General features: G+C 51.5%; 1 protein-coding gene across 1 annotated transcript in view; it reads left to right on the top strand.

Annotated features, from left to right (window-relative positions):
* Window positions 1–2,884: 2,884 nt before the first annotated feature.
* Window positions 2,885–23,808, top strand: part of Col20a1 (collagen type XX alpha 1 chain) — a 31,197-nt gene continuing 10,273 nt past the window's right edge. Inside the window, exons 1-21 of the mRNA XM_051184642.1 lie at window positions 2,885–2,966; window positions 5,543–5,653; window positions 9,715–9,858; window positions 10,056–10,199; window positions 11,413–11,571; window positions 12,078–12,197; window positions 12,673–12,837; window positions 13,519–13,671; window positions 13,882–14,051; window positions 14,473–14,602; window positions 15,633–15,778; window positions 15,859–15,982; window positions 16,169–16,305; window positions 16,814–16,943; window positions 17,179–17,321; window positions 17,520–17,652; window positions 17,979–18,127; window positions 18,282–18,411; window positions 19,490–19,528; window positions 20,787–20,925; window positions 23,576–23,718. Of these exons, the coding sequence (XP_051040599.1) occupies window positions 2,891–2,966; window positions 5,543–5,653; window positions 9,715–9,858; window positions 10,056–10,199; window positions 11,413–11,571; window positions 12,078–12,197; window positions 12,673–12,837; window positions 13,519–13,671; window positions 13,882–14,051; window positions 14,473–14,602; window positions 15,633–15,778; window positions 15,859–15,982; window positions 16,169–16,305; window positions 16,814–16,943; window positions 17,179–17,321; window positions 17,520–17,652; window positions 17,979–18,127; window positions 18,282–18,411; window positions 19,490–19,528; window positions 20,787–20,925; window positions 23,576–23,718 (2,785 nt within the window). The 5' untranslated portion in view covers window positions 2,885–2,890. The remainder of the gene's footprint in view (window positions 2,967–5,542; window positions 5,654–9,714; window positions 9,859–10,055; window positions 10,200–11,412; window positions 11,572–12,077; window positions 12,198–12,672; window positions 12,838–13,518; window positions 13,672–13,881; window positions 14,052–14,472; window positions 14,603–15,632; window positions 15,779–15,858; window positions 15,983–16,168; window positions 16,306–16,813; window positions 16,944–17,178; window positions 17,322–17,519; window positions 17,653–17,978; window positions 18,128–18,281; window positions 18,412–19,489; window positions 19,529–20,786; window positions 20,926–23,575; window positions 23,719–23,808) is intronic.

The following is a 23,808-nucleotide window of genomic DNA, read 5'->3' as shown; positions in this document are numbered from 1 at the left end:
GCCCAGAACACCAGCCAGACCGGAGGGGAGGGCCCTTTGGGTCAGCCCTGCTGATCATGTTTTGAGTGTCCGATAGCCACAGTCATCACACTTGACACTCGTGTTGTCACATCTGATCCCCTACCATCAGGCTGTGTGGTCCAGGAGAAGGATGAGCAGACCCCAGGGCACTCTGTTCTGGTTTGGTTTGCATGGGTCGGAGCATGGATCCCAGAGCATGCCATTGCTGGTACAGGAAGCAGGACCATTGCGCTGGTTAAGGGCTTCTAGAGCATCACCAGGCAGCTTGAAGTAGATTCAGGGTAGCCCACCTGAGGATCACAGGGCAGGAGAGTGAGGATGTGTTATATATACACCCATAGACTGCCAGAATGAGTTCCTTCGGCCGACCACGGTGAAGGTCTGCAGACTAATCCTACATCCCAGGATGTGGGGTTCATTTGGATTCTTAGGAACAGGGCTGGGACCCAGGGTTAAGAGTTTTCAGCATGGCATCAAAAAGGAAGGCTGTTCCTCCTTGCATGGATTACATACTGTTCATTGGCCAGGTTTACCTGAGGCTGTGTGTAACTCAGGTTGTCTCCTGGCAAGGGTGGTAACACATAGATGAGGGGTTACTATGACAATTGGCAGCCATAACTAACCTGCAGGTGAGGTGGTTCAACTCAGAGAAGGCTACCTGTGGAGGAGTTGCCTAGCAATCGCAGACATGAATAACCTCTGAACAAGTGGGATATATAAGTCATCCAGCTTCAAGGAGCATATCCCAGGATGAGTCCTTATCCATCCTTTGGGCAACTCAGTAGGGAGACCCACTGGAAAGGCCAGTGGTTCAACTTCTGATCCTAAGCTTGGGGTCAGGATGGGTGGGAGTAAGGGAGGCAGGACTTCAATCAGGCTGGGTTAAGTGATGGGTTGGAGCCAATGTGAAGCTGAAAACAAAAGCTGAGGCTGCACTCGTCCCCTGGGAACCCTGGAGTAGCTGCTTCACAAGCCATGCCTTCAGGTGGGAGCGGGGGCTCTTTTATCCTAAGCCTAGTCTGGTGGGCCAGCTTGTCAAGAATTACAGGAGCTAGACCATGGGTTCAAGATGGAGAGGAGAGCTTGCCCAACCCATGCATTCCGTAGTGGCTTAGGAAGGCACACGGTGTAAGGGCAGCCCAGCTGGAAGTAGGGTAGGCATGGGCCTGTTTCTAGTAAACTCTTGCTGGGTTCTAGGGTAAACAGGAAGGAAGGGAGTAGAGATCATGAACTCTAGCGGTTGGTAGGATCTATGTGGTTCTTCCCCCAAATAGGCTGCCAGAGACTCCAAATGCCCAGCACTTACCAACTCAGCACCCAGGACCACACATACTGGCCTTTGTTCTCAAGAAGCCAGTGGGACAGGCTTTTGCTGTTCCCTTCTGCCCCTAGTGGGATTCCCACTGTGGCGCGCAATGGGGTCCTTTGTGCTGGGACCACCATCTCATTCTTGGAAACACACCCTAGGCAGCACCAGATAGAAGGGAGGAGGAAGGACTTAAGGGCGGGACAAGTGATGTCAGGGAAGGGGGTGTTCATAAGCCCCAGCCTTCCAGTGGGCACAGCTGGATCAGGGGGGCCAAGAGGCATTAGTGAGTGAGGATCACTATCTTGGAGCAGGAGGTGAGTGACTCATCTATGGCTCCTGGGCTAGGTGGGTGAGGGAACCACCAGGGAACCACTCAGGGCTGTGCTGGAGGGTGACTTTGACCTTTCAGAAAGATTGGGGTTGGCACTGAGGCCTCATAAGCAGAGGGACCAAGTACAGCCTGGACACCTGCGCAGGTTCTTGGGATCTCTGAGGATCTCAGATGGCACTCAGGACTGCTGGCACGAGGTAGTGAGGGGTCTGGCTTCAGAATGAGTCCAGACCCCTTAGGGTCTGAGTCATCTATGTAGCACCCTGTAGACAAGTGGCCTTGGTTTAAATCCCCTGGATATCTACTCTAGGATGGTGGTTCTCAACCTTCCTAATGCTGCAACCCTTTAATACAGTTCCTCATGTCTTGTGGTGATCCCCAACCATAAAATTATTTTCATTGCTACTTTGTAATTAACCCGGCTACTGTTGTGAATCGTAATGTTAAGTAAGTGTTTTCCAGTGTTCTTCGGCTGTTCAAACCCTCAGGGGCCATGGCCCACAAGTTGAGAGCTACTGCTCTAGGGTACATACCAGCCTGCAGCCTTCCTGCAGGTCTGGGTCCTGCTCGGGGAGAGCTGATTCCTTGTAGAATCCTTGAATATACAGGGAAATTGTACAACTAGGTCCTTTGTTCAGTGGGGTGGGGCATCTGGATTCCTCAGGACTCTAGTCACCTCAGGCTCACACGTTCCAGACCAGGTCATGTTTACGTCCCCTCCTCCCTACCCAGCGTCCCCTGATGTGCCTGCCTGCTTCTGCTCTAGTCAGAATTTGATCTCAAATGTCTCCTTTGCTTGAGGGCAAGCCACCCAATGAGAGGACCTTGATGGTAGGATTCTATCCATGTCAATCCCAGACACCATGTGGGGCTGCTGGGACCTCAAGGTCTTGCCACTCTTGGTGACCCCTACTGCGTGCATCTGTTGTGGATGTGAACACCAGAAGGGGCATTGGCAGGCATGATGGACTGGGCCCTACTCAGGGAGAAGTGGTTCCCAGCAGAGGGTCCTTTGTTCAGTGGGATGCCCCAGTGTGGTTTCAGTGCTGGTCTTAGATCCTCAGTGTCTGTCACCATCCCCATAATGACAAGTCGTAGCCCTCTGGGCACCACACGTGCAGACGTGCTGCTGGGAATGGATGGAGAAACTAGCCCTCTAGTCAGGGAGGGGGCAGACGGATAAACGAGTGGTGAAGGGCTGTGGCCTCTCCTCCCGCAGGCTGCTCACCATGAGCCTCCGAGGCTCCTACCTCCACTTCTGCCTCTGGATGCTGGGTGCCACCTTGGTACTGGGGCAGGAACAAGGTAAGGACATGATGCTCCCAACCCTGCCTGTAGGAGGACCCCTGCTGCAAGCCTTTGACCTTCCCTAACAGACATTTCCTCAGATTAAATGCCTTTTTGAGAGCTGTCGCAGCAACAGGGAGACCCCTCATTCTCAGTTTTTGTACTGACCTTTGGCCTCGTGATCTTTCAGCCTTACCTGGGGATGGTTCTTTGTCTCAGTGTTTTCAAGATTACTGGTGTGCTCCAAATTTAATCCTGTACCAATGCTTTGCTTCGTTGTTCTGCAAACCTTTCAGTGTGGTTTCAGACAGCACACACAACTTACTAAAGAGCAAGACTCCTGCCTCCTTCCCAAGGCAAAAAAGGCCTTCCTGTACTGTCTAGACAGGTGGTGCATCCCTCCTCTATGTATAAGTCTTGGGACAAGAGTTTCCATCTGGTCCCTTCCTATTTGTCCGCTCAAGCTAATCTCCCTGGGAAAGGCTCCCCAGGGAGGGTCTGTGTAAAAGACTCCTTCCAGTGGAGCTGCTGGCTCAGGCGGGTCCCTGGAAGGCAAGTTGCTGCATCCCTATAGCCTTCACACTCATGACTACACCTAGTTCCCAGGAGCAATATGTATGCTCCACACGGCACCTGACAGGTTTGAATCTATTTCTGGGCTTACATCAAAGGCTAGCCTCATCCAAGTTAAAACATCTCTCCCTGCCCCCTATTGTCCACTGCAATGTAAGTGGGTCCAACTCAGGTTGGCCTGGAGCCCAGCAGACTTCATTTCCCAGCATGTCCACCAGGGAGGCAACTGCCACATAGGTAGGTCCCTCAGCTCCCTTTGTTCAGATAGAGGAACCCCAAGGTGGGCTTGTGAGCTAGGATTTCAATTAGAAGGAAGCCTTTGTTGTGTGACCAACTTAAGAGTTTTTCTGCAAGACCCACAATACACTGCTCACCTCAGGTCTCAACATGACAGGCTGCCCCTCATCAACTCTTGGCATGGCTGGGGTGGGCTGGGGTTTCAGAAGCCAACCAAAGAGGCAGAGCCCACATGCTCAGCAACCAGCTGGGAGGTGCAGCTGAGGATAGGGAGGGCAACGTGTCTGTGCTGTCTCTGAGAGGGAAGTTCTAAAATCCTCTAATGCATTGCAGGGAGAGGGGAGAAACAGAAGGCTCTTCATGGCTAAGAGCAGGGGGCCCTGTTCACAGCTGGCCTGTCAGAGCCCCCACCCTACCCTGACACATTCCTGCCTTTCAGTAGATGACTGTCAGCAGCCAAGCCCATCCGGAAACAGTTCGTTCTGAATGGGTCATTGTGTCTATCCCAGACGCCCTCAGCCTTTGCCCAGCTCTCTGTGCCCCAGCACATGGTGAGGAGACTAGAAGAGGCCTCTGTCCCCATTTCCCAAAAATAGCTGCCTGCACCACAGAGCCCGGAAGTTTCTGGGAGGTCAGCACAGACTCCACTGCTGCCTCCTTCCCAGGGACCATGGGTTCCCCCTCTTCCAAGACAGGATTATCTTGTCTTTGTCTCCTTTCCTGTTGCTGTGACAGGAGAAAGGGTTTATTTAGCTCATGGGTCAAGGTGTAGTTCTTGATGGCAGGGAAGTCAAGGTAGCAGGAGCTTGGAGCAGCTAGTCACATTGTGTCCACCATCAAAGGGCAAAGAGAAGTTAATGCATGCTGATGCCCAACGCACTATCGCTGTGTCATTTAGTCTGGGATGTCCTGCCAAAGGAATAGTTCCATCTATAATTAAAACGTGTCTCCTCACATTGTTAACACCAGTTAACAAAATCGAGATAATCCCCCACAGGCATACTCAAAGTCTGATATCCGAGGTGATTCTAGATTCTGTCAGGCTGACAAAAACTAACCATCACACTGCATCCCTAGCATGAGTGCTGAAGGTTGGTGTGCATCCTACACGTGCCCACATATAGGCACAGGTGCACACGGACACACCGTGTGCACATAAGCAGGCAGTATCACCACATTTCCAGCTGAGGTCCTTTATCCAGTTTGCCCACAAGGGATGCATCAACCTAGCATGACATTGGTAGTTGGGCGGGGGTGGGGTGGGGGTGGGGGATAGGGTGGGTGGAATGGAAGGGGTGGGGAGGTGGGGGAGTGGGAGGGGTGGATGTGGGAGTGAGGTGGGGGTGGGGGTGGTGGGTAGGGAGGGGGAGGTGGGGGGTGTCTTCAGCAGCACAGCTGTTTCTACAGTCTTTCTTGAGAATGGAAGCCCCAAGGCCCTGGACAGTGGGGCAGCAGCTGCTGTTTTATCTTTGCACCTCTAGCCATCTCCGGGTAGACACTGCCCTCCTGGGTGCCGATCTGAGCCCCCTTTGCAGCAGGGACTTTCCCTTGGGTGGAATTAGACTCCCTCCTGCTGAAGGAGGGAGTGCAGCCTTGACATCTAAAATCACAAGGAAGTAGTTTCCCTCCACAGAAAAGTCTGTGGCCACAGATTCTTCAGACACCTAGGTAGGGCTATGTCCCCTCACAGCTCTTAGGGAAGGCCTCCCTCTGTTTGTAGGAGGTGGTCAGTTGGTCACTGGTAAGTCTGTCTGGCACCCAAACCTCCAATCCTGTTTTTGCAGTAAGTGGCCGTCTGAGGTTGGCAGTACTACCTGAGGACCAGCTGCAGATGAAGTGGAGGGAAGCAGAGGGGAATGGTCTTGGCTACTTGGTGCAGGTGACGCCTATGGCAGGTATGGAGCTCATGTCTCCCTACTAGGCTTCCTCTCCCTTCCCCTCTGTTAGGACTGTTAGAAATGGGTCTAGAATATCAAGAAAATGACCTCACAGTCCAAAGTATTATTTTGGCAAAGCATGAAATTTTACTTCTGCAGAATGGTGTATGGCCAAGCTTAAGCAAGCGAGCAAATGAACACTCCCTAACCAAAGAAGTCTGCGCTGCACTCCGAGTAACCAGAGCTGGGTCTCACATTCCTACAGATTGGCTAAATTAAAGTAACGTAGTTGATTAGCAAAATTCAACTTCCAAGAGCACGACGCAACCTTGAACACAAGCAGCTTGGGTTTTAAGAAAAAAGCTGAAGGGTGGACGGGAGTTGTTTGTTTGTTTGTTTTTCTCCCAGATGCCTTTTTTATACGTTACATTAAAGATGGAGCCTCCTTTGTCTCATTTAACACTTCCGTAGAAAAGACAGTGCATTTCATTTACATCTACCGGAACAAGGCTTCCACCTGATTTAGTCAGTAGGTGGTCACTGAGCCTGCTCCAGCCAGCATCTCCCCACACTATCCAGTGGCTCCCACTCCTTGGCAAGGCCATTTCTGCATTTCCTGTGTTCCTTTCCTCTGTCAGCCTCGATCATGTGGAGCGCATGCAGTTGGAGAGGCCCCTGTGTTCCCCGGTACCCAGCATGAGCACACACAGAAGGTGTTCAGAACATGTGCTTTGAAGGAGTGGTAACTCCCTCATCAGAATGAGTCCTAGGGCTTCAAGGATGGCCTGGATCCTGCATTCGGTGAACATGTGTGAGAGCCATTAGTCCTCCAGTTACAGGGACAGGGTCATGGTGACATGGGAAAAGTTCAAAATAAGCTGGATGTGGTGAGGTTGCACCTATATTCTGACACTTGGGAGGCTGAGGCAAGAGGGTCCCCTTGTTCAAGGCCAACCTGAGCTACATAGATGTCTTTAGGGTCCCCCTGTTCAAAGCCAACCTGAGCTACATAGATGTCTTTAAAATTTCCCCCCTGTGGCTTAGAGGAAGATTAATAGCTTTAGCTATGTAAGTTATAAAAGAAAAATTGTAGGGACGAGGATGTAGATTGTTGGTAGTGCTTGTCCAGCATATGTGAGGCCTGGCATGACTAAGCTCCAGGATTGAAAAAGGAAAAAAGAAAAACTAAGAATTTAAGCATCTGTATTAAGTTATAAAAAACATAAAAGTAATTCAAGTAGATTAGAAGAATATAGAAAAGAGAATAAATTACAGAAATAAAGAACATAAAATGAAGTAAACCAACAAAGCCAAAGATATCTTATAAAATACTAATAAAATACATAACACAATACTAATAAAATCAATAACAAAGTAATTGATTTGAGTCTACATCTACACTTTTCACTTTTTTTTTTTAATTTAGAAAAGCTTCTAAATGGATAGTGACCCAGAGCATTCTTTTTAGCTAATGTGATAATCTGTCTTTAAACTGTGTGTGTGTGTGTGTGTGTGTGTGTGTATGTGTGTGTGTGTACACAAGTGCAATGTGGATGCTCCTGTGTCTGGAGTTACAGGCATCTATCTGTAAGCTACCAATTTAGGCTGGGAACTGAGCTTTATCCTCTGTAAGTGCTTGCCATCTTTCCAACCCCAATCTTTATCTTTTAGTTGAAACATTTTATCTATTTTTATGTAACAAAGTAATTGATTTATTTTACTTTAAACCTACACTTTTCTAATTTATTATCTTTTTTATATACTTGTATTATCTTTTTACTCTCTTCTTCTTTGGGTCTAAGATTTTTATGAAAAAAATGTAAACACCTAGAAGGCAGACAGCACAGTGTGATGGAGCCTGGTGTTGGGCACTGAGCTCCACAGGTAACATGTGGCCAGCCCAGCTTTGTTTTCCCTCGTGTCAACCTCCTGAGCTGCCTTATCTCCAAGCAAATCTGAGACATTGTATAATTCTGTCTGTGTTTGTTCACCTTGAGGAAGTAAGGACTGAAAACACAGTTCAAGTACCATTGGAATGCCTCCAAATTAAAGCCACAACTTTGCAGCTCATCCAATAAACCTACAATTGAGCAATCTTAATTAGGACCCCAAACAAGGATACACCCCTTCCCCCTGCCCCTCCCGGGAAATGGGGTCTTTCTGTGTAGCCCAGCCTGGCCTTGTGCTCACAATTCCCTTTCCTAAGCTTCCTAAGTACTGGGACTTCCAAGTGTTCAACACACGCCAGACTGAGGTACACATTTTACTAATCCTGTGCCTCTCATAATTTTTCCCTCTCCGTTTCCCTTGGTATTTGCTTGTAGGAGAAGCCAGATCCCCATGTCCTTGTCTAGCAATGGCATCTTTAAGATGCTGAGTGACTTGCCCCTCTCTTCCTTGCATCTCTTGCAGATTGGTAGTTGGTTCCTGATGTTGCTAGTGGTATGGGTGTTTCTACTGTACCACAGATGGATGTCCAACATGTTTGCTTTTACTGTAAAGTTAAGATTGGCTGGCAGGTATAGGATGAAAAGTTCATGAGCTCTGTAGTTACTCACTCCTGGTGACCACCTTAGACACAGCAGCACACATCCTTATAAACATGTGGCAAGCCTGATAGCTATGCCACCTATTATGGGTAGTGCTGCAATTACCAAATATCACATCTCTATCTATCCTGCTTCATGAATCCTACTTCTGTAGATATATTAAATCTCATAACACATTTTCAGTATGGTAGTTGGTCTACATCTATGAAGGTGGGCTCATATCCTGGCCTGATTTTTTTTCTTTTCTTTCTTTCTTTCTTTCTTTCTTTTCTTTTCTTTTTTTTTTTTAATTAGATAGAGTCTAACTACGTAGTTCTGGCTAGACTTAAACTCAGCCCCCTGAGTGCTTGGACTTCAGGCCTGTGCCACCACAGCCAGCTGGAATCCATCTCCTGCTGGGAAAGCATATTGTTATAAACAACAAAACCGTCTTAGCTTGCACCTCCCTTCCTGGCCACTGCCTACTGTGGGACTGCATGTTGGTCTGGGGACTGCCACACTTTTCAAAAACACTGTTAAGTCCCTCCCAGGTGGGAAGTGTTTTTTTCCCCTGGTGTGTGAGACCCAGAGGCTCTGTGAGTATGTCTGCAAGTCCAGTTATACCTCCCAGCTCCCATTATGTGCTCATGCCCTCTAGTTTTACCCTACCCGCCCCCAGATAGGGTTCCTTTGGAATCCTAAGATTTTTTTTTTGAGACAATGTCTCATTGTATAGCCCTGGCAAGCCTGGAATTTTCTATGTAGACAACATTAGCTTTGGACTCACAGAAATCTGCCTGTCTCTGCCTCTCGAGTGATAGAATTAAAGTTGTGCACCATCAGTCCTGGATTTGATTGTTTTCAATACAATACTGGGATCCATCCCTATCTTTATATGACAGCATTTCAGAGCAGGAAAAGTGGATGCTGCCACACAGCACAGGCACCTCTGCAGAGGTTTGGAAGAAGAAACTTCTTTTCTCTCCTATCCATCTAACCCTCATCCTGTTCTCTTGTCTCAAGAAGGATTAGTTTGGATGATTTCTTACACTATGTGCATAATCCATGTACACATATGCACACAGAAGGATATGTGTGTGGTACACATATATTCAAGGCACCCAATGCACACACCCATACATACACATATGCATGTACACATATAGTACACATGCATGAAGGACATATATAACTCATGCATACACACATGCACATTTGTATACCTACATGCATGCAAAGCACACGTGCAGTGTACATATACACGAATACATGACTATCACCTTAGCATACACACGCATGCAGCACACACATTCATATACTCCATATGTACACATATATGAAAATATGCAAAACATACATATATAAACATCCACCATCCACTCACATACACATGTGTACATTTGCATGCCACAATAGTACATTCGCAGGTGTACATGCACAAACATATACAGCACATACACACACATCAACATGTGCACACATCGACCCACATGTATGCACACATATGTATAGTAAATTTGGCAGCCTCAACAACTCTCCACCTCCACCTAGGGGACTTGGAGCAGGAGCTGATATTAACCACCAAGACACCCAAGGCCACCGTGGGTGGCCTGAGCCCTTCCAAGGGCTACACCTTGCAGATCTTCGAGCTCACTGGCTCTGGGCCTGTCCTGCTGGCACGAAGGGAATTTGTGAGTAAGTTGTCCAGAACACAGCCAGGGTGGATATGGGTGGTAGGCCTCTGGGTTGGGAGCTCATAGCCTGGGCTTGTGACCTGACGTATTTTTCCTGAGGTGGACAGGTCTGGGAAGTACATACCCACCCCCCCAACCCAAGCCCCTGCTCCCACTCTGAGCTGGTGTCCTAACAATTGATCCCTCCTCTCTTTGCAGTTGAGGATCTGAAGAGCAGAGGCAGCCGCAGGCTGGTGGGACCCACTGTGGATCCAACCTCCTTCCCTCTGGGGGCCTCCGACCCTGGAAAAACACCTGCGCCCAGTATCGCCTTTACTTCAAGCAGAGACCAGCCTATTCTTGGTGGGTCAAAGTGTAGTGAGGGTAAATCCTGGGGGTGGGGAGAGCCCACTGGAGCTTCTGGCATCCCTTGTCATATGGCCAGATATTCTTGTTTGTATTTGACTACATGTTCTAGCTTTAATTTAGGCTTACCCGTCAGTCACATTCCTGGACTCACAATCTCAGGTACAGGGTCCAGATAGTCATTGCCCCCAGAGCCCTAGCTTAGGTCTGGGAGGTGCATGGTAGCAGCTGTGACCCTTTCCCTTGCCTCCAGGAGTAGCCAATAAGGACCAGAGGAAACTCAAACAGGGCCTTGGAGTACAGGACCCCGCTCAGCCAATCACAGATCTGGAGAGGCAGAGGCACGAAGCAGACTCTGTGGGAAAGCAAGCGAAGCTAGGTAAGGCGACTGCTCTGAACTGTGGGGTCAGATGAAGTGAGGCTATCTCCATGCCTGTCCCCCTCACATCAGGAGGACACTACCTTCTCCACCAGACACAGAGCTGTGAGAGGGCTTCTATTACTGTCTCATGCCCAGGCCCTGTATCCTGTTATGTTGTTATGGATTGGGTCTTCTACAGTGTTACCCCACTATTGAGGGCCTTACAGCCATGCCTGGCCCCTCCCCTTTAGACTGAGGATCAGAAGCCGAAGAGGCATCACCTACCTGGCTGTGTTTAGAAATCTCATGCAGCCTGCCAGGTGCAGTCTGTGTCAAACTGTAAGGGTCCCCAGGGAGAATTTTATCTACGAAGAACTCTAGGGTGGTGGAAGATCCTGAGGCCACAGAAGTAGTTCTGGTTGCTACTACCCCTCCCTGATCTTTCTGCCAATTTACCCAGTTTGGACTGTCTGTGGTGCTAACACCCCCACCCATACTGGCGGCCACCTACAGGCAGCTGGGCCTGGAAATGCGGGTGCTGGAACCTGTTCAGCCCAGGGACTAAGTTGTCAGGTTCAGACATAGTGCTGCCAGGAGCCTTGGAAGGCAGAGGTGACCCCCTAGACCTGAGACTGTGATCTCTTTGTGGGGACTTAGAGGAGCTGGAACCCCAAACTAGATGCACAAGGGCTTTTCTAAATCTGGTGAGACACAAAGTCCTTGGAAATCCTGACCCCCAAGATCCTAGGGAAGGGTATTTCAAGGACTTCAGTCAGATCTATAATACTCAGATGTCCTGGGGAGGGCATAAACCTCACCCAAGACCTCACCCATCCTTACCTGCCCCAGCTGACCCCCAGTTCCACTGCACACCCCCAACTCCTACTGATATAATCTTCCTGGTGGACGGGTCCTGGAGCATCGGCCACAGACACTTCCAGCAGGTCAAAGACTTCCTGGCCAGCATCATCATACCTTTTGAAATAGGACCAGATAAAGTCCAAGTAGGTGGGTACCAACTTCTTTGCCCTGCCCTTGGGGGAGATTGTACTGCTTAGGTCCTCACCTGCAGAAAGATGGTAGCTGCTCTCATAATAGGATAGGGAATGCTGTAGCATCCCAAAGTCCATCAGCCTGCCCAGAGTTGAGAAACTTGGCGGATGGAAGCCTACTTGGTCTGGGTTGGGTCATGTGACTGATTCACTTTCCCTGTGAACGGGGGCTGCTGTTATGTGTGGTCTGTAGGGATGGCTGGCTCCCAGTCAGCCCCTCTGATGATACTCCTATGAGAGTCTTGGGCCCTGAAAATGTGTCTCTTCCTTGGGAGTGCAACCCCCGAGGGCTGTGCCCAGCACAGGCAACTCTGTAATATGGTCTTCAAAACAGCCCCGCATTGAGGATGCAATAGTACAATGCTTGCCTAGCATGCTTTCCCCCTAGTGCTGCAAAAAAGAAAGAAACCAAGACAAACAAACAAAAAACCCTTCAGCCCAGCAATTAGAGCCCACCCCCAGGTCTGACTCAGTACAGTGGAGAACCCCAGACAGAGTGGGACCTGAACTCCTTCCACACCAAGGCACAGGTGCTGGCAGCAGTACACAGCCTCCGCTTCAGGGGAGGAAACACCTTCACAGGTATGTCCTGGGCCTTGCGGCTTGGCTGTTCTGAAGTCTCTGGCCAGCCTCCTTTTATGTCCCTTCCATCCCTGAATGCTTGTGTGATGGGCGGGTGCTGAGCCCACTTCACACTTTAGAGAACAAACTCCACCTTCACCACCGGCCCCGACTTTTGGCAAAAGCGTGGAACTTCAGGCACCTTGTTGAGAGCAAGTGTATACACCAATTGTAGGCCGCTTCTGTCTGGGTCCCACTCAGTCGAACTGCTAACCTTGCCGGTGGGTTAGAAGACGTAGGCATGGCCTTGCTGGGCCATAGGTCCCCTCCTCAGGAGCTGTTCTCGATCCCAAGAGTCTTTAGCCTGGCAAGGCAGGACAGACAAGACGTGAGCAGAGAGCCCTGGGATCAAGTGCTGGGAGCAGCTGTGGTTGAGAAGATACCAAAAGAGGAAGTCCTAGTGATTGCCTATCACTTTGTCCCTGATGTTCCTAAGGTCTTGCCCTAACCCATGTACTGGGGCAGAACCTGAAGCCAGCAGCAGGTGCTCGTGCAGAGGCAGCCAAGGTGTTGATTCTAGTGACAGATGGCAAGTCCCAGGATGATGTGCGCACAGCTGCCCGAATTCTTAAGGACCAGGACATTGATGTCTTTGTTGTGGGTGAGCCTGCACAGTGCCTGGGCCCTGGGTTAGAATGCTCATGGCTGGGGTGGGCTCTGGGCCACAGACACATCTCTATTCTGGCTTCACCAACTCTGCTGGAAAATTGGGTGCATGCTTAACTGCTGACCTGCAGCTTCCACACTCATAGAGCCCAGAGGGTGAGTCCTGTTCCACAGAGGTGCGTGGCTGCACCTTGCAGCAGCATCTGCAAAATCTGTCCCTGCCTCCTTCACTGCGACACTCCCCTAACTCCTTGCCGCCCTTCAACTCATGCTGCAAGTAGCCTTCAAACTTGTCCCCTGCCTGGCAGCTGTCCCTGTGTATGACAACTCTTCTACCTCCCATATCTGCTCCCCAAGCAAGGACTGTCCCTGGTGCTCTCTGGGTGCATTAACCACACTCACTGCCCTCTGCTTTTGATGGGAAGGAAACTTCAAGTGTAGGGAGTTGTTCTAGGAGCCCCTCTCTCCCCAGGATTCCCCTGGCCCTCTTCCCAGAGCTCCCAGAGTTAAGCTCATCCCTGTGTCCCCTTGAGAGACCCCAGGGGACCTAGGACACACGGCATCAGTTTGTACCCTCCCATATGCAGGGAAATCTGGCTGTTCTCTCCAATACAGTCCTGTCTGTAAACAGGATGAGAGTCTGAGTGGCCTGTTGGCACACGCTTCCCCAAAGCAGGTGTGAAGAATGCTGATGAGGCTGAGCTGAAGCTCCTGGCATCCCAGCCACTGGACATCACTGTTCACAATGTGCTGGACTTCCCTCAGCTGGCCACCTTAGCTGCCCTGATCAGTCGCCTCATTTGCCAAACAATCCAGGGCAGGGGCCCAGGTAAGGATACAGCACCACAGTGGCCAAGGGGCAGGGAGACTGAAGTGCACCTGGCCAATTTTTATGGCCCATGAGGTCTGTCTGTATACTAAGCCAGGGTGACAGCTGTCCTTGGATATGTTGGGAGGATTTTCCAGTCTCTCCTGTACAAGGCCACCAGGGGGAGCAAGTAGATTTGCTTGCTTGTTCCCTAACTACCTTTCCCCACAGTCAAACCAGCAGCGACTTCTCTGGCCCTGGACCCCCTCCCCATGCCTTCCAGACTGGACCTGACCCATGTCACCTCATCCAGTGTCCACCTGTCTTGGACTCCAGCCTTATACCCACCCCTCAAATATTTAATTGTGTGGCAGCCTTCTAGGGGCGGTGCCCCCAAGGAGGTAAGAGCCAAGGGCCCCCTGGTTCAGCCTCTCCTTGGGAGCTGGCTGGGGCAGCTGACAGAGCTCTACCAGCATGGCTCAGGTGGATTCTGCTGAGCTGTGGATGAGCGCTAGATTGAAGGATTACAGACGGCTAAGTCCACACGAGACAGAGCAGCCGAGGGGAATGCAGGTTGGGGGTGGGTAGCTACACACAGATGCACCCAGCCAGACTAAGTCAGAGTGAGGAGTGTTGGGCAGTGACTGCAGACATCCAGATGTGGTTTTGATGACACATTGATAGACAAATGGATCCCTTCACTGTCTCGCCTGTCTCCATGGTGCCCGGTGCTGCTCTGATCTGTATGGGGACCTAACGTCTCAAGATGGTGGTACCATGTCTCCCAAGCCTACACACTATCGATGGGATTTTCCTGCCCAGGTGGTGGTGGAGGGGCCTGCTTCATCCATGGAGCTTCAAAACCTGACCTCCAACACAGAATACGTGGTCTCTGTGCTCCCTGTCTATGAGAGTGGGTTTGGCAAGAGCCTGCAAGGCCGGACAACCACAGGTAGAGGGGTGACCTTTGTCTAGTCCTGCCCCTTGGACATTGTACTATCAGGTCGTGAATACAGGCAGTCATGGGTCTGAAGTGCTCCATAAACTTCCATTCCAAGTCCCCTGCTATCTTTTTTTCCCCTCGAGACAGGGTTTCTCTGTGTAGCTTTGTAGAGCAGGCTGGCCTCACCCTCGCAGAGATCCGCCTGCCTCTGCCTCCCGAGTGCTGGTATTAAAGGCGTGTGTCACCACCGCCTGGCCCTGGCTCATTGTCACTGCCGCTTAAGCTGCCTCAAGGCTCCCATCCTGTGTAGGGACAGCCGTGGCTAAGGCCACTAGCTTTCAGCTATTGTGGGACAGCTGCACTGAGACAGAACTCATATGCCCATACTCACCCACTCACAGGGAACAATGGATGGCTGACAGTATACTCAGGACTTTGCCGGCTATGGCAGCACACACTTTTAATCCCCAGAACTGGAGGAGCAGAGACAGGTGGATCTCTAAGTTCAATGCCAGCTTGGTCTTCTACATAGCGAGTGCCAGGATATGACAGGGTTACAAAGGGAAACATTCCTCACTACCTTTGCAGCAAATTGCTTTAGGCCAGCGGGATTACTTGGCTCCCCCAGAATTGTGAGCTGAAAAACACAGCCCGCTGACATGTGAGACAAGTGACTTAGAATCCTGTGCTCTGATTGGTGGTTATCTACCTGACTGGGCCCCATCTGTATAACCCTACCCACCGAAAGCCTTAACGTCAGAAAAAGGGGCTCAGAGGTTAAGAGCACTGGCTGCTCTTCCAGAGGTCCTGAGTTGGTTCCTGAGTTCCATTCCCAGCAACCACACGGTGGCTCACAACCATCTATAATGACATCTGGTGCCCTCTTCTGGTCTGCAGAGATACATACAAGCAGAACACTATATACATAATAAATAAACATTAAAAAAAAGAAAAAGAAAGGGGGTTCTTTTGTTTATGTTTATGAGTTCTGCATGCGCCCCACTCCCAAGAGTTCCCCTGATGGTCTTCCTCTCCTCAGCACCCCTGCCTCCACCTGGAGCACTGACCCTAGCTTCAGTGACTCCCAGAACCCTCCACCTCACCTGGCAGCCCTCTGCTGGGGCCACTCAGTACTTGGTGCGGTACTTGCTGGCTGCCTCCCCCAGTGAGGAGCAGAGGAGAGAGGTAAGAGATGGGGAAAGGGAGTCCGGTGGGGCAGATGGGAGAACTTGGTGCTGAGACACGTGTTGCCATGCCCCTGCCAGGTACACGTGGGGCAGCCTGAGGTACTGCTGGATGGCCTGGAGCCAGGCCAGGACTATGAGGTTTCAGTGCAGAGCCTTCGGGGACCAGAAGCCAGCGAGGTCCGGAGCATCAATGCCAGGACCAGTGAGTATCTTCCCAGGCCACGTGTTCACATAGCCGATACCTGGCTCTGCTTTTCAGCTCACTCCAGGGTAGGAGACCACAGATAACTCTGGAGTCCCATATGCTCCTCAGTCTTAGTGCTTCCTACCCTTTCCCCAGTCCCAAGTGTAGGGATGCCAGCTCCTGAGACCTCGTTATGTTCTGCAGCTGCCCTGGGGCCCCCAAGACACCTGAGTTTCTCAGATGTGAGCTACAACTCAGCCTGCGTGTCCTGGGAAGCCCAGAGGCCTGTGCGCCTGGTCAAGGTCAGCTATGTCTCTAGTGATGGCAGCCACTCTGGGCAGGTAAGAGCAGGGGCCCCAAAGTCCCAAGGGCCTCCTGGGGGACCCAGAATCCTAGGTAGACTTAGCATTCACACAGGCACTGGGAGCCTAGCATCGTTAGGTTCTTATTCTTCTTCCTTAAGCACACCTTCAGTCCATATCTGTTTAGCCTCCTTTCACACGACCTTTGAGACGTTTGCTGCGAGGGACAGAGTATTAATAATGTCCCAGCCCTCAAGGGGGCTGTGTCTGGCAGGAATTGGGGGAAAACCTGAAGCAAAGACACATACACATACGCACACGTACATGCATGGCGATGTCATGTTGAGACTGAGGCCACACCAGACTTAGAGGCAGAATGGCTTGCGGGGTTAAAAGGTGAGGCAGGAAGAGACGAATCTCCACTCCTGGGCCATTCTGGGTATCCACAGCTGATCATATTTTACTTTGGGAGTCACAGGCCAGCCTGTGGGCCCCATCCTGCCAGGGGCTCAGGTGCCTGACTGCTCTGTCTGTATACCTCCCACAGGCTCAGGTTCCTGGGAATACTACCTCAGCCACCCTGGGCACCCTTTCCTCCTCTACCAAGTACACCGTCCGAGTCACCTGTTTTTACTTCGGGGGTGGCTCCTCCACGCTGACTGGTCATGTGACCACAAGTGAGTCAAGGCTGGGGTGGAGCTGGACTGTGTCCTTATGTCCTGCTGAAGAGCCTATGATGGGTGTCTGTCCTGGCTGTGCCAGACCATGTAGGAACAAGTGTCTGGGCAGACGTGATAGAAGGTCTGCAGAGAGAAGAGGGTCCAGGGACACTCCTCGATATGACTGACGCTCATCTGAAAGCAACAGCTCAGGTCAGTACTCTATACTCCATTACTACACCCCGTCTTCCAGAGAAAGCTCCCAGCCCCAGCCAGCTGTCCGTGATGGAGCTCCCCGGAGATGCAGTCAAGCTGTCATGGGTGGCCACTGCCTTGTCTGGTGTACTTGTTTATCAAATCAAGTGGATGCCCTTGGGAGAGGGCAAGGCCCACGAGGTAAGGGGGCAGAGGGCACATGACCTTTCAGAGACATTCCTATGGCCCCAGACCCCAAGGCCAAGTGGGGCTTAGATTCTGTGTTTCCATCCAAGTCCTGTGTCTTGGGAATACCTGTCTACCCATAGCCTGTGAGCCTGCCTCTTGAGGCAAGGTTCCCTATGATCCAGGTGGACCCCTGGACCCTCCTTTCTCTAGATCTCTGTCCCAGGGACCCTTGACACAGCCGTCTTACCTGGCCTGATGAGTCATGTGGAATATGAGATCACCATCCTTGCCTACTACAGGGACGGCACTCACAGCGACCCTGTGTCCCTCCGCTACATCCCCTGTAGGTGGCCTTTCCTCCACTCAGATGGGTTTGGGGCAGGAGCAGAGGGCACCCAGACCTTCCTGGATCCACATGCCCAGGACCTCATACTCCCATGGCAAGCAGGCTCCCCAAGCCCCTGAGACCCTGGGCTAGACCGATGCATCCGATCCCACAAAGGGTACAGGCTCTTGGGGTGACTGAGGTCCAAGGAGGGGCATTGTTAGTGTTGGGCAGGGCAGAGCATAAGACGATGGTGTGATGCTGGGATGGCTGGCTGGCTTTCTGGCTGGGGCACCTCCATTCTGGAGAACCTTGAATTCCACATTGTCTGTGCCACCGGATAGCTTCAGCAAGCAGGAGCCCCCCATCCAACCTGGTCTTGTCCTCGGAGACCCCCAACAGCCTGCAGGTCAGCTGGACACCACCAAGTGGCCATGTCTTACATTACCGGGTCAACTATGCACTGGCCTCAGGCTCTGGGCCAGAGAAATTGGTGAGTCACCCAGGGGTTTAGGTGCTGATTTTATCTACCTATTAAGGGTAGCAGCTTCTTTATGGAGGGAAAGGTGGGCAGGGGAGGGAAAGTATTGCCTTAAAAGGAAAAGGCAATCTAAGAGGGAAGGCTCAGAGGCCTCCTTCCCCCACAGATCTCTGTGCCAGGCACCAGGAGCCGTGTGGTACTTCCTGACCTGCTGTCTGCCACCAAGTACAGGGTCCTGGTCTCAGCTGTCTATGGGGCAGGAGAGAGTGTAGCAGTGTCTGCCACATACCGCACAGGTTAGTAGGTACCAAGACTGCAGCTCATATTAAACCCCAGACTCAAGCCAGACTCAAGGCCCAGCTGGATGCCAGACCTAGTCAGACCTCAGATCTGGTCAGACCCCAGACTAGGCCAGATACTAGACTCGGTGAGACCTCAGAAGCCAGTGGACATCAGAGCCAGTGAGGCTCCAGGCTCAACAGACTGTGGAGAGGCCATGGAGAGAAGGGTACCCAAAATATAACAGGCTGGATCAGAGTAACTGGGAAATGGCTAGAGAGGATGGCGATCTCTGCCCAGGAGAGACCCGCCTTTGACGCCACAGAACATAATCAGGCCTCTGGTATCCTCCAACCCACAAGGCCGGGCTCAGCTGAGAGGAATCACCTGAGAGCCATCATTGCTAGGGCATAGGGCCTTCAGAGTCCATGAAGCCCACTGCCTCAGCTAAAGCGCCCCATCCTGGACCATCCAGTTATAGCCCAGTTTGATGGGGGATGCCCTTCTGTGCATATGTATCTCTTACTGGTTGATGAACAAAACACCATTTGGCCAATAGAGGCAGGAGGATAGGCGGGACTAGGAGACGAGGAGAATTCTGGGAAAGGTAGGCAGAGAGAGACTGCGAGGAGAGGCTCGGTAGGCCACCAAAGCAGTGACAGGTACCAGTTGTCTGTGGTGACTGGTTTCTCACTGCCCGGTGGATGACCGCTATGCCTGGAGCTCCGACTGTGACTTCAGCTGCCTTGATTCTTGCCACAGCCTGTATCCCTGCCTCCAGGCCTGTGCTGTTCCAACTGGTGCCTGGGGCTCGCTTTGGGCCCATAACTCTTTGGGCACAGTCTCCAGCGGAAGCTTGGTTTTGGCCCCGGGTGTACAGGCAGGGGTACCTGCTTACTCAGTGAGATCCTGACGTGGCAGTGAGAGGAACTGAGGCTCTGAGGCTACAGGTGGCGTTGCCAAAGAGAGGGAGAGGGGGCGTGCACGCGCAGGTCGGCCTGTGCTCACCGGAGGCCTGAAACTGCCCGTGAAGTGGCCCTTCTGGAAGTAGAGCTCACTTCGATCTGACTCACCACACTCTCCATGTCCTCTCAGCAGCCTGCCCAGCCCTGCACCCGGACAATTCCCTCTCAGGTAGGTCCTGTGTATCTGTGTCAGCCGGGCTCTGTCGTTGTTTGCCTGCTCTCCTTTTCTTGACTCTACCAAGGTTGGGGCAGAATATTCGTGACCCAGGATCAACCACAGGGTGCTGCAGGCCAAGGCCTGAACCTTCTCAGGTAACCCACAAGGCTGTCAGGGAAGTTCGACTCCTGCTTCATCCAGAGTTAGTATTGGCATGTGCAGGGCAGAGAGGCAGAGCTGGCTAGTCCCTAGGGCTCCCTGCTGCCAGGCATCTGGGGCAAGTCATGCAAAGCCTGGAGTTCTCATATGTACTATGCGGGGGGGGGGGGCAGAGAGCAGACACTTAGCATGAGGCACATCAGGGGTTCTATCCAGCAGGGGAAGGTCTTTAAAGTGCAGAGTGGACAGGTAGGCTCTGTGGTATGAAGGTTATTTCTCACCTGCATCCCAGTAAGATTCAGTCTGGGGCTGCCACTGTCCTGAAGCTGGCAGGGATGGTGAGTGGTGGGATCGGTGAACGGTGGGGCCCATGAAATGCAGGGCCAGTGGGCAGATGGGAAGGCATAGCTGCTTCCTTGAATTAGGCTCAGAAAGGCTGACCTCTGCACCCCTGAGCATGGTGGTGCACAGTTAAACACCAAACACATATGTGATTTCACTCTCTGATTTGTGCCAATTAATGCTGTAAAAGGAGCTGGAACTTGGAGGACCCACCATGATACTGATCATCCCAATGACTTGTATGCCAGCAGCTGGGATCTGGACCATGGAGAGTCCTCAGGCTGCAAGGAGCAAAAGGGGCTGCTTGAAGCGTCTGTGCTTGCTAGAGGGGAATTCAGCAAGGTCTTCCTTTAAGAGAACAAACTTGGAGCTGGGCTGGGGCAGAGTGTGGGTGCTGCTTGGTAGGAGAGTATGGGGCAGATGGCTGGGTCTGAATGTCAGGGGTTCCACTGTGTCCTGTATATGGCTTTCCAAGCTCGAGCATTTGAGTGAGCAATTTTCCCAGTGTCAGAGCTGGAATTGAGGAAGAGGAAGAGTGACCTGGGACAGGTGTCCGCCTGGATAGAAAGGGACTAGAGTCTAAGGTAGTGCTGGGCCCATGGCCACCCCCGAGGCCCTGCTCCAGCTTCTCACCGTTCTGGTGACCCCATCCCAGGCCATCATTTTAGGCCCTCTCTTCTACATCCTGTCACCCTCTCCAAGTGGAATCATTGCCCCCGTCCCTCCCTCTTCCCTGACTGTCCCTAGTCACCATCCTCTGTTCCACCAGGGTTTGACCTGATGGTGGCCTTTGGTCTTGTGGCAAAGGAGTATGCCTCTATCCGAGGTGTGGCTATGGAGCCCTCAGCCTTGGGCATGGCCCCCACCTTCACAGTCTTCAAGGAGGCTCAACTGATGCGGCGAGCCAGGTGAGAGGGGCCAAGGGAGCCTCAAGTACAAGAAGAGTTTGTGCAAAATGGGGTGGGAAGAGTTAATATGGAGCCTGCCACACACCCTGTGGCTCTGCCGTGACCCTGGCCCCAAGCTCACTAGCCTCTGACACCATGTCAACCAGACCATAGACTGGATAGCTTCAGCCCATGTACTCCTAAAGTTCTCTTCTGACAGATTAATGAAGTCTTGTGTGTGGGGTTAGGCTCTGTGCCCAGCATGACTTGAAGCCATACATGGGTCTTTTCCCTGGGTAGCTCAGGGATCAATTCACAGTCACAAAATTCTGCATATAAGACATGGCATTGTTTCCTCTGAGTGGCTGCGTATCTGCTTTGCAGCCTGAAGGGCAAATTTACCAGCATCCTAGGTTTGTGAGAAGTGGGTGCTTTTCAAGAAGCCAAGAGAAGGCACATGAGGCCCCTGGTGTGTGGTAGACACTAATCCCTGTTTATCTCGTGCATAAGTCATTAACCTGAACTTGGATGCACATCGTATGACTGAGCAGGCTCACTTCCCACACACCGAAAGAACTGAGACCTGGGCATGTAGCAAAAATAGAAATAAAGCCTCACAGAAGTATGGAAGGAGCACTAAAAGCCCCGGTCTTCACACCACTACCACACACCCCCACGAGCAAGGAAGGAGGCCACGAGTGGACAGAGAGAGCATGGCCCTGTGGGCTCTCATAGCAGTCTGGGGCCCAGCTGCAGGCAGCAAGCTAGGGATCTTGTCCTTGTTCATGCCCTTCCACGAGAACAGCTAGAAACTTGGGGCAGGTGCATGCAGAAGAGGTTGGCAATGCCCTTCCTGTCCACTCAGCTGAGACCCACACTGGATCACCATCTTTTTCTCTATGCGTGGGTTGGTTAATGGCAAACACAGTGATCTCTTCCGACATTTACTATTTTGTTACTGTAAAACCATTGCTGGTGATGGTCTGCAGCTGTCCTCTCTCTCTCTCTCTACACACACACACACACACACACACACACTCTGGTTCTTCATGATTTTCCTTTCCTAGACTTTACTACATCTCAATAGCTTTCCCACACATTACCCTCTACGATTCCTACCCTGAGGTGTGTATACACACCACTTGGTCCTCAGAGCCTGGCTCTGTTTCTCGTTTCTCACTAAAACATTTAATGGACATGTTGGCTGATTCTTATTTTGTTTTTTGAGGCCTCTCCATCCTGTTTCCCATATACTAATTTATAGTCCCAACACTGTTCAAGGTTCTCCTCGCTCCACCAACACTAAATAGGTTTTATGTTCCTGACAGCAAACTGGTTTCTCACTTTTTTTTTTTTTTTTTTTAACTTTCCCTCAGTGACAGTGATGTTGAAAGCTTTTCTATCTGCATGATCTATTTTTACATTTTCCTGTGAGAAGTGTTCTTTGAGGCAGGCATGGCCATTGCCACGCGTACTTTGTGCTTGACCTTGCTGTTTAGAGTCCCTGGTCCTCATGTAGGCTTGGCATATTTGGCGGTCCCTCATCTTAATGACTGTCTCTTGGTTTCCTTCACAAGCCTCTTCCTTCCCCCTTTATCTTTGCTGCCCGCTGTCCCTGTGTCTACTCTGACCACAAAGCCTGAATTAAAGCTGCCCACATTCTCGGTAGTGATTTCCTCTCCTCAAATGAGTGACTTTTCTTGGAACTCTCCCTCTCTCTCTCCCTCTCTCCCTCCCTCTCTCCATCCTCCGTCCCTCCCTCCCTCCCTCTCCTCTCTCTCTCTCTCTCTCTCTCTCCATCCTCCCTCTTTCCCTCCCTCTCTCCATCCTCCCTCCCTCCCTCTCCTCTCTCTCTCTCTCTCTCTCTCTCTCTCTCTCTCTCTCCATCCTCCCTCTTTCCCTCCCTCTCTCCATCCTCCCTCCCTCCCTCCCTCTCCTCTCTCTCTCTCTCTCTCTCTCTGCCCTTCTGGGGCTCCAAAACAGGGTGGGACAGATATGTAACTTCCTCAGAGTGCCCACCTAGCTCAAGTGGCCCCTACCCCATAGCTGCTGGGAGCAGAGGGATCCTTTCTTGTGGTGGAATAAAGAGTCTGCCCGAGGAAGGAGCACGCGAGGCCCTCTGATCATTGTGTTTAGAGGACTATAGAGTTGTTCTGTGTGTGGTACCTGGAATCCTAGAACTCAGGAGGCTGAGAAAGGATGACTGTGAGTCTAATGCCAGTCCCGGCTATGTAGTGAGTTCCTGTGTCTAAGAAGAAAGAGCTAAAAGATTGTGGCTCAAGACTCCATGTTTTGCCCTTATTCTGCCCTTAGGTAGCCTGGATCAGCACAGGCATGGACCCTCCCATCGCCTACTCAGATACCTCAGCACACATACGCAATGGGAGCAGCTCCTGACCCCAGGACTGCTCTAGTCAGGCCCCTCACCTACAGTGCCACTGAACATAAGGGTCTGAGCAGGCCTTGCACAGTGACCTTCATTGTAGCCTTGGCCTGGCTTTGGGGAGCAGAGGGTCTGTTGGCCCAGGGTCTTCTGCACTTTTTGTTGAACACTAAAAGTTTTGGGGTGGGGGGGATGCTCTGATACGCTCCCGGGTTCATTATGGAGGAACTGAGGCAGGAAGACCTCAGCTCAGTCCCCTGAAATCTGCTCCATCCTTTGTCTCTCCAGTGACATCTACCCAGCAGCTCTGCCACCAGAACACACCATCGTCTTCCTTGTGCGCCTACTCCCCGAGACACCCCGAGAAGCCTTTGCGCTGTGGCAGATGATGGCTGAGGACTCCCAGCCCATCGTCGGGGTTCTGCTGGATGGTGACTGTGGGCCCCATCGGGTCACCCTTGGCAGCTGGGAAGGATTGGGTCCCTGCTTATTTTCTTAACCTCATGGCACATAAGGGTGCC

This window comes from Phodopus roborovskii, unplaced genomic scaffold (genome assembly GCF_943737965.1).
Source record: "Phodopus roborovskii unplaced genomic scaffold, PHOROB, whole genome shotgun sequence".
NCBI classification, from domain to species: domain Eukaryota; kingdom Metazoa; phylum Chordata; class Mammalia; order Rodentia; family Cricetidae; genus Phodopus; species Phodopus roborovskii.
This window is presented reverse-complemented; position numbering and strand designations above follow the sequence as displayed.